Here is a 13,894-nt window from a genome sequence, read left to right on the forward strand (position 1 = left end):
AAACAATGCTTGCACCCGAACGGATTCTCAAAACGTGAGCAAGCAGTGCAGCTCCCCAGGTGGCCTTAACAGCACAGCCTGGGTCTTCTCCGGGGTCCTGCAGGTATTCCTCTTTCACCCCACCACGCCGTGACCACTTCAACAGCGCAGCACCTCTTGCATTTCCAAAACGTCAAAGCCACTTTGTAGTGTGGAAAGACAGACCACCTACCATCCTGAAAGCAGCAATGTGATCATTAAACACTCGTTACACCTCTGCAACTTTAAAAAAAAAATAAATAAAGCCTTGAAACATTAAAAATAACATCATTCTTGAAAACCTCTGCTTTCTGAAGTACTCCTACAAAGCAGGTCCCTTTTCCTCCCCTATTTTCACAAGCACAGCCAACATTCACCCCACCTCCGGAGGAGAACTGCAGGCTGGAAACCTCCGAACTCTCGCTGGTCACACAACGGGAGCAGCGCAAGAGCCCGGCCACCATCACTTTGGTGGGGGGACACAGCAGGCGAAGGGCATCGAGGCTTTCTTCGGCCCCTGGTTCCCAACCCGCAACCGAGAAGGGATCAGCACGAATCCACCCTAGCTCGATGTCACCGGGCCCGGCTGCGGTACGGCGGGGCTGACCGGGGACTGACCCGGGGCAGGTCCCGGGGCGGGATCCGGGACGGGGCGGGCCCGGCCGAGCCTCGCAGCTATTAAAGGGGTTCGTCTGGCTGCGCAGCCTAGCAGCGTTCCTGTGTGGGGCCATGGCGACCTCTGTGGAGCTGAACACCGCCGCCAAGATGCCCCTCCTGGGGCTGGGCACATGGAAGGTAACGGAGATCTCGGCGGTACTCCCGGCCAGGCAGCGACCCGTCTCTCCCGGAGGGGACGGCCGTGGCGAGCTGGGGCTGTAGCCGGTCTCGCTTCCCTTTCCGCCCGGGTCGCGGCGGGTCTAAAGCGCTCTGGGCCGTTCCGACGGGCCCCGCGGGGGGGGAGGGAATGGGGTCGCCCCCGGGCGCCGGGGTCCGACGTTCCGGCGGCCCCGGGACCGCGCTCTTGGTACGGCGGTGCCCCGTGGTGCTTTTCAGCCGCTGCCCCCAGCGTGCCACCTCCGTCCTTGCCGCCCCTCGCCGCGCCTCCCTCCCTCCCTCCCTGGTCAGCGGAGCGCGGATCCCCCCCCGGCAGCGACCTCCCGGTCCCGCTCTCCGCCGCGCCCAGTCCTGCCCCGCTGCGTTTGTGGCCGGTAACTCGAAATCCTCGGTGAGGTGGCCTTGAATCACGGAGTAATAAGATGCGGCTTTAGAGGGCAAGTCACGCGTTTCAAGCAAGTTCTGACAAAGGTTTGCACCGCTCTTACGGTGACGGCAAAATCAAACGGTAATCCGCACGGCGCCCGAAAGCAAACAGCGCTGCTCTGCCCGGGCAAGACATGGCAACGCTTCTTTGTGCACAGCTCTTGTGTGCCCTTTCAGGCTATAGAAACACGCAGCAATGCACATCCCTCCCATCTCTGGAGGAAGCTGATGATGTAAACGTCAGAAGACAGGTGGGATGTGCCAGGGGAGGAATCACGGAGTCACAGAATTGTAGGGGTTCGAAGTGAGGTCCAGAGATCATAGAGTCCAACCCCCCTGACAAAACAGGTTCCCTAGGACAGGTCGCACAGGCAGAGATGTCCAGACAGGTCTTGAATATCTCCAGAGAAGGAGACTCCACAACACCCCTGGGCAGCCTGTCCCAGGGCTCCATCACCCTCACCATGAAGTTCTTCCACATGTTGGTGTGGAACTTCCTGTGCTCCAACTTGAGGCCATTGCCCCTTGTCCTGTCCCCACAGACCATTGAAAAGGGGCTGGCCATTTCCCTTTTTCTCCCACACTTCAGATATTTATAAACATTGATCAGATCCTTTCTCAGTCTTCTTTTCTCAAGGCTGAACAGCCCCAGTTCACTCAGCCTTTCCTTGTAGGGGAGATGCTCCAGGCCTTTAATCATCTAAAGGAGCTGGGCTACAGCCTGGTACAGAACTCCATGGTGATGTGGATCACTGTGTAGACCACTGCCCTCTCCAGCAAATTAAAACTTTTCCCAGCTGGCATTTGTGAGATGAATGTGGTGTTAAGAACACGGCATGGAAAAACTCTTCTTAAAGTGCCTTTTTATATGTTTCTTTAGTTTCTAGATCACTAAGAAATGGCTGGCAGGCTCTGATTTGGGATCTTAACCTTTGGGGTTTTTCTTTTCAGTCTCCCCCAGGGAAGGTAACAGCTGCGGTGATGGCGGCTATTGATGCCGGGTACCGACACTTTGACTGTGCCTACGTGTATGAAAATGAAAATGAAGTTGGGGATGGGATCCAGCAGAAAATAAAGGAAGGTGTTGTGACAAGAGAGGACCTCTTCATTGTCAGTAAGGCAAGGATCTGGTGGTGTGGGATCTCAGGGGAGGCCTGCTTCATATAGAACATGTTCACGCTGCCCTCAGTATCACAGGCCAGTCCTGCTCACACAGCAATGGGATGGCCTAGTTCTGAATCACCTTCCAAAGACATGCTGTCTCCCAAACAGGGTGGAAGGGTTCCAAGAGCTCAACCCAGAAAGTCACTGGTTTTTCTTCTTGGCTTTTTTCTCCCTAGCTGTGGTGCACGTTTCATGAGAAGCCCCTGGTGAAGGGAGCCTGCCAGAAGACCCTTGCCGACCTGAAACTGGACTACCTGGATCTCTACCTCATGCACTGGCCTCTTGGTTTCAAGGTACAGTAACAGAAGTGTCCTTGGCTTCCCCTCCTGGGAGAGCTCCTGCCAGTAAAGCTTCCAGCAGTCTGGGAAGACCGTGGGTCTGGTGTGTGTGTACCAGCTCTGCTCCAGTGCTGCTGGTTCCGCTTTGCCCTGGCCACGTGAGCCAGGCTCTTGATCTCTGCCCTGAGAGTGCTGCTTGCACAGCATCCTCTGCCCTTCTGAGAGTGGGAGGGGAGACCTGGCACTGAGGTCAGGCCAGGTCCCAGCTACAAGTGCTGAGTTGTGGTGCCTCACATTAGGCTATTCATTGCCTTCTACAAATCCAAAGTTGTCTCACCTGCCAATGACTCCTGTGCTGTGGGAAGGAGGGCTGTGCTTTGCTGCCTGACAGACATTATTTCCTCTGCATGTTACAGAATCACAGAGCAAAAGAAAATGCTTCTATCTTCCATTTCTCTCTTTAATCACTGAGTCCTTAATACAGTACAGATTGAGCTGACCTTTGCTGCAGGAGCCTTAATGTTCTTCCACAGACCTTGGATTTCAAAAGGTGAGACTTTCTGACATCCAAGTTTCATTCTTCATCTACTTCAAAGGAGCTGATGTCTATTTCTAGTCCTAGCTTTTCCTTCCTTCTACAGACAGGTTAAGACCTCCACCCTATTTCTTACTTTTTATCAACTGTCATACTTTCAAAGCTGTCATGGTTTGTTCTGTGGGAACAAAGACCTTGAGTAAAAGTGTCTTAGCACAATAACTCTGACATCTGCACAACATTGTAAGTGTAGAGCAATATGGAGAAGTGGTGGCCTTGTTCTGTGCCACCAGTTTAAAGGGGATTCCCCTCACAGAAGGCCTGTGTGTGTACATAACACATTATTCAGCAGATCTAGTTCATGCTAAATGTCCTTTGGACCTAAAGAGGTCCTTTTAGTTTTCAAAAAAACAATAATCTTCAGAAAACAAGTACTTTTCTCCCGTAATAGTCATGACAGATGAGTACAGCAGGCTTGTTTGTTCAGCTTTGTTCCACAAGTGGTGTGATGTCTATCTGTATGTGTTTTGGTGAGTTACCACTTTGGGTCCAGGAGATACACCTGTCCCTCCTATTAGGAATGGTTGTTGCCATCAACCCACACAACCGAGGTAGCCAGTAGCAGTTAAAGCTAGCATGGTCCTTGGTTGTCTCTGTATTTACTTCCCACCAAAGAGTGCTTCAAACACTTTCTTCTTCCCTGGCAGGCAGGAGAGGAGCTGTTTCCCACAGATGAAAAGGGCATGTCAATACCCAGCAACACAGACATTCTAGATACGTGGGAGGTAAGTTCAGTCACCAGGGAGGAATCTTGTTTCTGTGTTCTTGGCAGTGTTTTCCATGCTTTCACTGCCTCCTGCAGTCACAAAGTTCTTCTGTATTTATCTTATGTTGTACAATATAGCTTTTCAAAACCTGATGCCTAGTCATGCTGATAGTCTTCAGCACTGCAGACCAGATTGTTTGGCTGTAATAACCACAGAACTGTCTTCACCCTAGTTCTTCGAACTACTCAAACACATTTTGCAGGAGTAAAGATATTTGAGGTTGTGATCTTGCCTACAGCCTGGGGTGCAGTGCTCCAATGTTGGCTTGATAGATAGCCCATTATTGATTATTGTTATTTTCGACATATTATTAACTTGGTGTTTCTACCATCTCAATAGATGAGCAGTTGGGCTTGGGAGAGATAGAAGACATGGCACACATACTCTTTTTTTCATGCACTACAGTGCATACTTTCTCCAAGAAAATAACTTTGAAACTCTAGATAGTTGTCCTTCCCTTCCCATGAAAGCCACATGAGGAAAGAACTTCTTCAGACCCTGTCTTGTATGCTGGATGCTGATTTTGCTCCCCTTTGTGACAGGCCATGGAGGAGCTGGTGGATGCTGGCCTGGTAAAAGCCATTGGTATCTCCAACTTCAACCATGAGCAAATTGAGAGAATCCTGAACAAGCCAGGGCTGAAACACAAGCCTGCAAATAACCAGGTAAGCTGCAAAGTGACTGCAGGTGAATAGTTTTCAGGGACTATAAAGATGTGATTCCAGTTGAATGAGGGGATGGGAAAAGGGAGAGCAAAATGGGTATGATATGGTGCTTACATGCTGTTTACTTCCAGGTACTCATGAGGATGCTGTAGATCATCCATACCCTGATAGGATATGAAAGTTGTGGTACACAAGTTACAACCATAACTTCTCTAAACACCTTGCTCGTTCTGTTATCAGTACAAGCATCAACCTGTGTGAACTGTTCCACTCCTATTAATGACACATGGATTCCTTCTCGTGCGTGCATATTTATGCTTGTACACTTAACTCAGTCACCCAGTTGGAAATGGGAGGTCAGTCTTAACTGTGTATGCAGAAGCAGAGCATGTATTGACACACTAGTGGCTTCCTGGTCTCTGCCCTGCAGACTGGTAGATGTGCATGTTATTTTTGTTTTATATACATACACTCAACAACTGACCCAGTCTTTGTCTGCACAGAGCAGCCACTCCCCTCTTGCGCGCAGCAGCTGCGTAACCTACTGTAGATTCCTATTTTTCCAAGTTGCCTTGTGCAGCTTCAGGCATCACTTACAGTTCTGAATTCAGTGGCTCTTGCAAGTTCACTAAGAGCTCTGGTCTCCAGAGTTTCAGTCCTATGGATACTTTTAAGACTTTTTCTGCACGTAGTTACAAAAAAAGAAAAGAGCAGGCTAAAAGAAAACATGCATCTACACCCAAAATCACAGCTATTTGTCGAACCCCTTGCACAAACTGACAAGAATGGGGCTTTTCTGACAGAACACAGAAGGGAGAAGAAAGATACCCTTGCTTATTGCAGGGGGTTTGGACTAGATGACCTTTTAAAAGTCCCTTCCAACCTAATGCATTCTGTGGTTCTACGTTTTTCTAATCCCATTCCACATCACTACGGAATATACAAGGCAACTGGGTTTTCAGTCTTTGCTAAACTACTGCTTAGAAATCTCAGGGAAGCACATCACAACATGCCTTCTGAGGATGTCAAAGATGGGGATTATGAAGCACTTTCCCCAGAGCAAAGACATAGATGCAAGAAGCCTTAAAAGTGCTGTACAAAATTAGGACTGCATAATACTTTGCCCTGATGTGTCAGTTGGTGCAAAAATTGAGCTCTAAGTACATTGGGAGGTAATCCCTGGAGCAAGTTACAGCATGTGTATTACTATTAGTCTCTGTACCCTTACATTGGCAGATTGAATGCAATCCCTACCTTACCCAGGAGAAGCTGATCAAGTACTGTCAGTCCAAAGGGATTGCTGTGACAGCGTACAGTCCCCTTGGCTCTCCGGACAGGCCATGGTAAGGCTGCCTTGCAATTTGTCAGCTGGCTTGGATTCTGCTTGAGGCACTGGGACAGCAAGTGCACTGTTGTTAACCATTCATCTAAATACAGATTTCTGTTGGTTTTCCCTCTGTGTAGGGCTAAGCCAGAGGATCCTTCCCTCCTGGATGACCCCAAGATCAAAGAGATTGCGGCCAAGCACAACAAAACCCCAGCACAGGTACGTGGGTGCTGGACAGTGGGTACCTGTTACTGTAGCACAGCGTGAAGGACAGCTAATGGTGATGTGAAGGACAGGCTGGCATTTCATTCCCTGCCACCCATGGTGCTCCTCTGTGGCATTGAACAGCAACACAGGCTTGTTTGCTGTATTCAGACATGCAGGTTGTTTGCTGTGTGGCCTTTGATGCAGGCTTGCGGGGTCTCTGGCCATCAACAGGAGATATTTTCTTGACCCACCTTCAGATGTGTCATGTTTGAGTCTTCCCATCTCACTGCAAAGAATGAAACCTCAATAGAAGTCCAAGTGTGACTGAAAAGACTTGACCGTCATGGGGAAAACAGCTTTTGGAACAGGTTCTGCTTCCTCCAGAACATAGAGAATGAATCAGTGGTCTGTTCCCACAGGTTCTCCTTCGCTTCCAGATCCAGAGGAATGTGATTGTGATTCCCAAGTCTGTCACACCACAGCGCATTGTGGAGAACTTCAAGGTGAGTCCTGGTGTCCATAAGCCATGTTACTCTGTTAATGCAGTTGTCCTGGACTGAAACTGGTCATCAGGATTTCATCACTTGGCTGGATTCAGTAAAATATGGAAGTAGATGTTCCTTTGGAATAGGACAGAATGATGCATCCTTCACAAGTGGCGGATGTAACACTAAGTGCTTGTCAAGTGTTTTGCCACAGCTGGTGTGTGCAATTGCAGCTTTGGATGTTCTGTTTTTATTCCCTTGGCCAAGGATTTCATGAAAATTGAGAGATGCCTTTCCCTCCTTTTTGAAGCAGTTGTTTCTTCTTATCAGGTTCCCTTTTCTGTAGGCTTATTCTTTAACTTTGTGGTTTTTGCTTGGTCTTTGATTTCTTCTGGGAGGTGATTTCCAGCTGTTTCTCTTATTAGGTGTTTGACTTTGAATTGACTAAAGAGGAGATGGCAACTATTTTCAGCTTTAACAGAAACTGGAGAGCCTACACAATGGCCACGTAAGTGGAAGCATTCGGTATTTGCTTTTTGCCAAACCCTTAAGTTATGAATGCCATATACACAGACGTTTTGCATTTAAATCATTGCCTAGAATGCTGTGAGTCTGGATATAAAGTGACTTTCTTCCCAGTGTAAAAACAGCACACACTATCCAGGAAAACAAATATGGAACAAATCCCTTCTACAGCTATATAGTTCAAATCCTGTCATGGTGGCACCCACTAGAACATAATATAATTTAAAAAAAAGCAGCTGACTGAAATTGCCTTCTTTCTTCTTCAGGTGCAAAGGTCACAAGGAGTACCCTTTCAATGCAGAATACTGAAGGTGGTCATGTCTTGCCCTCTTCCGGAGCAGAGCCTGATATTATTCTTATCCATTTATCTAGCTTTCTTATTGCATCTCTCATCCTGCAGACAGTATTTACTGTTGTAGTCTTTTTGCTCTTTCTTTCTTTCAAAAAAGAGTAAAATTGTTTGAAAGAATAAAAATGTGGGCTGTAATAATTCTCTGCCATGCATAATTATGCAGGAGGAAACATGGAGAGATTTTTAACTACACACACTTACATTATATCTTAAACCAACATAACAGGTGAAGGATGCTATTCAGCAATTGTGAGCACTGAAGTCTAACTTCCTTAGGCTGAGACAGCCACAAGTTTCACCACTCCAGAACTGAGACAGGGTTTTTTTTAGTACTTATCCCTTTTTTGAAAAAAAGAAAACAAAACCCCACCAAAACCCCCAAAAAACAAACCCAGAACTGTCTGTAGAAAACATACAGGCACATGTTCAGCAGTATTTCTGCTGTGTCAGAATAGAACAGTATGCTAGGTTTTGGATACACTAACACCTTCAACATGTGCTTCAGATTACTAGTTCTGAAATTCTATTCTTAACTGAATAACTGTCAAGCATAAAATGCCCTCAGACCTCGGGCATGACATTTTATTCAAATGCCCATATATGAGACTAATTTTTAAATATAACAATGAAATAGATTCCTGTCTTGTAAAAAAAAAAAAAATCTTTTGCTTTGAAGGTGTGAGAGTTTATGCTCCTGGCTAGACCTTGCATTTAGAAGTGTCCTGGTTTCAGATAGGACAGAGTTAATTTTCTTTCTAACAGCTGGTGTAGTGCTGTGTTTGGGAGTTAGGATGAGAGCAGTGCTGATAACACACTGATGTTTCTACTTGTTGCCAAGCAGTCAAGGACTTCTCAGTTGTTCATACTGCCCTGATAATGAGGAGGGGCAGGCAGGCACCCAGAAAGCTGGGAGAGGACACAGCTAGAACCAGTGACCTAAACTGGCCAAAGAGGGTATTCCATGCCAATTATGTCATGCTAAGCATAAAGTTGGGGGGCTGGTGGAAGAGGAGTGCATTGCTCCAGGATGTGCAGTTTGGGGATGGTCCAGCTTCAGGATGGCTCTGAACTGTGTGGACTGAGATGCGTGGTTTGGTGAGAAACTGCATTTGTGCATCACTAGTTTTGTATATTTTTCTATAAAGTCCTGTTATCATTATATCTACATCTCTGTTGTCCCAGTAAATAATCCTTATCCCAACCCATGAGGTTTGCTTTTTTTGTTTTTTCCCTTCTCCCCCCCCCCCCGCCCCCTGCTCTCTTAGGAGATAGCAACTGCCTGGTGCTCAGCTCCCAGCTAGGGCAAAACCATGACAAGATGACAGATAGTCTGCTGGCCCCCACTACCAACTGACTTTAGGAACTCAATCATCGAATGTGTGAGGTTAGAAGGGACCTTTAAAGGTCCTCTAGTCCAAACCCCCCTAAGCGAGCAAAGACATCACTAGTTCAGGTTGCTCAGAGGCCCATCAAGCCCGACCTTGAATATCTCCAGGGATGGGGCCTCCAGCACCCCACTAGGCAACCTGTTCCAGTTGTTCTTTATTAGATCCCTTTTTGAGTTAGACATTCAGTTTGTTGCAGATACAACCAGTTGTTTTTTTTCAGACTAAAACTTCCACAAGAAGTTACTAGGTAACCCCTGGGTCAGGAACAAAACGGGACCAAGGGGTGCAGGACAAGTATTTTTAGTGCTTCGGTACAGAGCTAACAGATGTTAGCCTGTTGTGGTCAAAAGGAATGAGAATTTACTTGCTGTCCTATTTTTAAGATGCACTTTGTAGTTCAGACGTGCTGCACAGCTGTCCTTGGCTCCCAAGTGACAGGCAGCTGCTGAAGTCTTTCTGTTGGGAAATCATCTAATTTTAGGTATCCATCTCGGGGCCGACTTCCAGGCTGCAGTCACAGCCAAGGGAGATTTGGACTAGCAAGAGAGCAACCTTCAGCACGACCCATCGCTCCCACATCAGAAGCTGCCCATGGTTCAGACTCAGCTCTCTCTTACTAGGCTCTCTAGACCTCAGGCACTGTCCCTCCCGAGAGCAAAGGCGAAGTACGCACAGGTCGGCGGCAGTCGCCCGCCCTCTGGGGCTACGGGCCCTCCCTGGGGCCGGCACTCTCCCCTGCGGGCACCAGAGGGCAGCCAGCCCTCGGGGTTACCCATCCACGCCGGCCTCCAGCCCCCCAGCTCCGGCCCCTGCCCCCGCGGTGCCGGGGGGCATTTCAGACGCGACCCAACCCGGGGGTCTGTCACCCGGTCAAGGGAGAATCAGTCAGCCCCTCGGGGCTGCGCCCAAACCGCCGGCTCTGCTGGCTTCGGGGGCTGGTTCCACCCCCCCACCCCGCAGCACCAAATGCTCTGAACCCAGGACACCCAGCCCAGGACAGCTGCTATGGGGTGACGGCCCATCCCGCTCCGGATGTCTCCTCTGGCAGCACCCTTCAACCCAGCCACCACTGCCCTGGCCCCACAGCCCCAGGGCCACAGCTCCAGGGCCCGACACCGACCCCCCTCCCCTTGCCCCCCCAGCCCCCACAGCAGTGGGGGCTCTCTCACCCCTGCAGGGAAGCAGCAGAGCCTGGGCTCACCAACTCCTTTGACCTCTCCTCCTCCAGAAGCACCTGGCCCTGGAAAGCACAGTGCACAGGCACAAGTCCCAGCAACCCTGTGAGAGCAGAGCCAGACCCCTGAGCTCCCTTCAAGCATACCTGGCACGTGGGAGATGCGTAAGGGTAGGTCTCAAGGTGTCAATCACCAAACACATCCTTCTCACCTAACGCTCAAACTCAAGCCATCAAAACAATCAAGGTTCCTTTAAGAATCCAGGTAAGATGCAGGGATATTTGCTTTTGTGGCTGTGTCACCTTTCTGTTTCTTCCTGCTGGGCTGGTGACCAAACACATAATCATAAAGTTACACACGGGGTTTCATAGGAGAATAATAAAACCTTTGTTCAAGAAAAGAGGCACCAGAGGACCCTCTTTCTGAAATTTCCACTCTCAATTCGTGAACATGTAATCCAAGAACATTTGTTTCGCAGTTTCCTGAAGGAAGCAACCCATAAAGCCCTCAGCAATCCCAAGGCTGCAGTGAGACAGCTCTGCTGAGACTGAATACACGTTTTTATTGGACAATCAAGGTACAATATTTGCTACAGTGCAGGGAAAGCCAAAGGTTTAGCATGCATCACCCGGTGGCTGCAGTGCCTTCAAGAATTTCCTAGCTCTGGCATGGCTCATCCACCAGCTGCAGAAGTAAGTCCTTTCAGCATGGACCTCCCCTTCAAAGTATGCACCTTTGTTTTCAGTAGTGTTTCTGAACCAGACCACCGTGAGCTTGAAGTTTAGCATGAGACAGGTTGTTTACATTGGGTTTGGAGATAATAGGAATTGGTTCTGGCTGGCACTGAGCAGTTCATGGTCTCCACACAGGTCACCATTGCTATTCCCCCAGTACCTGCAGTTTATGTCCTTTACATTCCACCCTTCATCTCACTGAAAGATACATTAAGAATTGTTTCACCCTTATACAAACTCTTTATAGTAATACATAAAGATTGTGATGATGTCAAACTCCATCCCTTGTCCCTGCAAACCAGACTAGTGTAGTTAAAACTGCATCACTGTGAACATTAACACACATCACAAACTCATCCCTTCGCCAGCAGACAAAATTATCAGGATCAACACTACAACAAACTTAACAGATACTTTCCAACCCTTTCTAAAACCCAGGACACTCCTTTCTCCAGTTGTTTGCACAATATCTGCACCTACCACTGCGTATTCCCAGGACCAGGATCATGGCTCCTTCCAGAGTCACACTCATTATTCTGTTGTTCCACTTCTGGACCATGACCACACATTGTCCAACAGCTGCCATCCCAGGCACAACAGCCTCATCTCAGAGCAATCCAAGCAGATTTATTGCCTACTAACATAAACTCCACCAATTCACTGAGATGGGGGAAAACAAACATGGAAAAACAAACTTTAGCAAATGTTTTCCTTTCCCTTCCTCAGCCTCTGTGTAAGCCAAACACTAATCCCCTCCCTGTCCTGGTCTCCATTTCCCACATTTTCACCACAGATTACACCCAGTCCATCCCAGTCTCTCCTCTGAGGCACAGGCCACTTGGAGGATGGAGCTGGGTGCTGCTACTTCCTTTTGCCACTTCAAACTGCTTACTGTGTCTTAGTGCTCCTGTCCCCAGGGCTGCCACTGCCTGGTGAGGGTGGCCAAGACAGCAGGCCCCTCAGCAGCTAGCTCCTTCAGGGTGAGGCACTGCCGTCTTTCCCCCTGACAGGGAAATCATGTGAACCACACAAGCTTTCCCCATTGCTGGTGCTCCATCACCCTGGGGAAGCAGCACCAGTTTCAGATCTGGCTGGAACTGGTTCTGACTGATCCAAACCAGCTGATGATTTCCTCCTGCCCAGACCTCCCCTACCAGGTTAAACCTGCCCTTCCCACATAGTAACTGAATATTTCCTCAGCACTCAGCTGTGCCCGGGGCATGATTTTTAAGCAGGTGGGAATTAATGGGCAAATACCAGTGTGAAGCCAAAAATCCTCATCAACTCTGAGAAGACTGGAGATTCACCAAGGTATGCTCCTTGCTTGATCTGAGCTCAGAGAGTCTAAGGTCTTCCACAGTGGGGTTCAGCCAAGACTCAGATCTGCCTCCCTGCACCCAGAGTTTGAACTGGAGCACCCTACTGAGCAAGATAAACACCCCTTTTTTTTAAGTCTCAAAGCAAGGCAGAAGTTCCTGCTGCCCTTCCCTGGGATTTACGCTTGAAATCTAAAGTGCCCTCACCTGAAAACACTGGCTTGAGCTATGCCTGTATCCATCTGTGGGCCTAAAGCTGCAGGCCCAGGCAACTCTCCCACTTACAAGTTGAGATTATCTCACCTTGTGACTCGGACACCTCCTTGCTCTTCCTTTGTGCTTTTTCAGCAGGGAACAGGGTCTCTGCCAGTAAAGACTGACTCCAGAAGGACATACCCATTTCCATTATTTTGGGCCTTACTTTTCTCACATACTAAACATTGCTGCTCTCCAAAGTCACAACTTGCAGTTGTAACTTGCAGTTACTGAAATGCAAGGTCAGCACAATGAAAAACTCATGATACTGTGTATCTTGTGTCAGCACAAAAACCTCCCTCACAGGCCAAAGAGAAAAAAGAAAAGATAAAGCCCCTCCTGCCCCTTGCAGTTCCTCATTGCCAGCACTCGCTGTAAAGAAATGGCTGGCCATGTCATTATCAAGGACACAGTGTGCAAGATTTACTGGGCGGACTGTCACGCGGTGACACATGCATGCTGCTTCTTCCCTCAAGGCCCAGCCACCATGTGAGAGCCACCGCCGGGCCTTTAGGAGAGGCAGACAAGGGAAAGCCGACTTGCCTCGCAGCTCTGCAGGGAAAGTCACCCACGCACAAGAGCCAACAGCACCAAAAAAAAAACCCAGAACACCCCAAAATTTCTGTCTGAACCTTTTCTGATGAGATAGAAACACCTCTCTGACAAAAACCCGCCAGGGAAACCTGAACCCAAACGGTAAGAGATAAGCAGAGAGTTACGTAACAGTTTTGTGACCCAAGTGAAAACACATTGCATCCTGCTGGGGACAGCTGATGGCGCTGACACAAAGCAGGAGGAACATTAAAGAGGAAAACCGATTACCTTGCCCACCCTTAGTTAAATGGAGCAAAAAATAGAAAGCTGCAGAGAGCAGAGGCCTCTGTCGTGGGAGAGGCACCCAGAGCAAATGCAGCACCTGAAGAAACTCTCCATGTGTAAGCAAGCTGCAAGGCCTCCCGGGCAAGCCTGTTTTTTTCCACTGCGCTGCCACCTCTTCAGCGGAACAGCGTGCGTTTGTCTGCAAATATTTCAAGCACAGTTTCTGATGTGAGGTTGCTGGCTGCCTACCATGTAGGATTACAATTGTGCATTTTATTCAGAAATGCCCTCAGCACCCCCCTAAAGGTGAAGGGACAATTTGATCATTATGTCACTGTATTAAAAACTCACTGTTCCTCTTCTGCTAACTTCTTTTAAAAAAATTCACTACCACTTAAAAAAAAATCTCCCAAAACATTAAAAATAGAGTTACTTTAAATTCACCTTATCCTAAATTACTCCTAATCCACAGCTCACCTCTCCTTAAAATGGAAGCTGCATTTGTCCCACCTGGAACAAGGAAGAGGTTCTAAGAGGTTCTCCCCACCCTGACCCAGTCCTGTG

General features: G+C 48.4%; 1 protein-coding gene across 1 annotated transcript; it reads left to right on the forward strand.

The window, feature by feature from the left end:
* Positions 1 to 747: 747 nt before the first annotated feature.
* On the forward strand, positions 748 to 7,687 carry LOC311190299 (aldo-keto reductase family 1 member B1-like; the record flags this gene model as incomplete). Its single annotated transcript, XM_084262182.1, has 10 exons — positions 748 to 813; positions 2,230 to 2,397; positions 2,619 to 2,735; positions 3,963 to 4,040; positions 4,625 to 4,747; positions 5,984 to 6,090; positions 6,212 to 6,293; positions 6,701 to 6,784; positions 7,192 to 7,274; positions 7,558 to 7,687. 10 exons carry the CDS (start codon positions 748 to 750, stop codon positions 7,598 to 7,600), a joined length of 951 nt encoding a protein of 316 aa, XP_084118308.1. The 3' UTR covers positions 7,601 to 7,687.
* Between the last annotated feature and the right edge of the window lie 6,207 nt (positions 7,688 to 13,894).

Source organism: Gallinula chloropus (assembly GCF_964237585.1).
Source record: "Gallinula chloropus genome assembly, chromosome: 1".
Classification (NCBI taxonomy): domain Eukaryota; kingdom Metazoa; phylum Chordata; class Aves; order Gruiformes; family Rallidae; genus Gallinula; species Gallinula chloropus.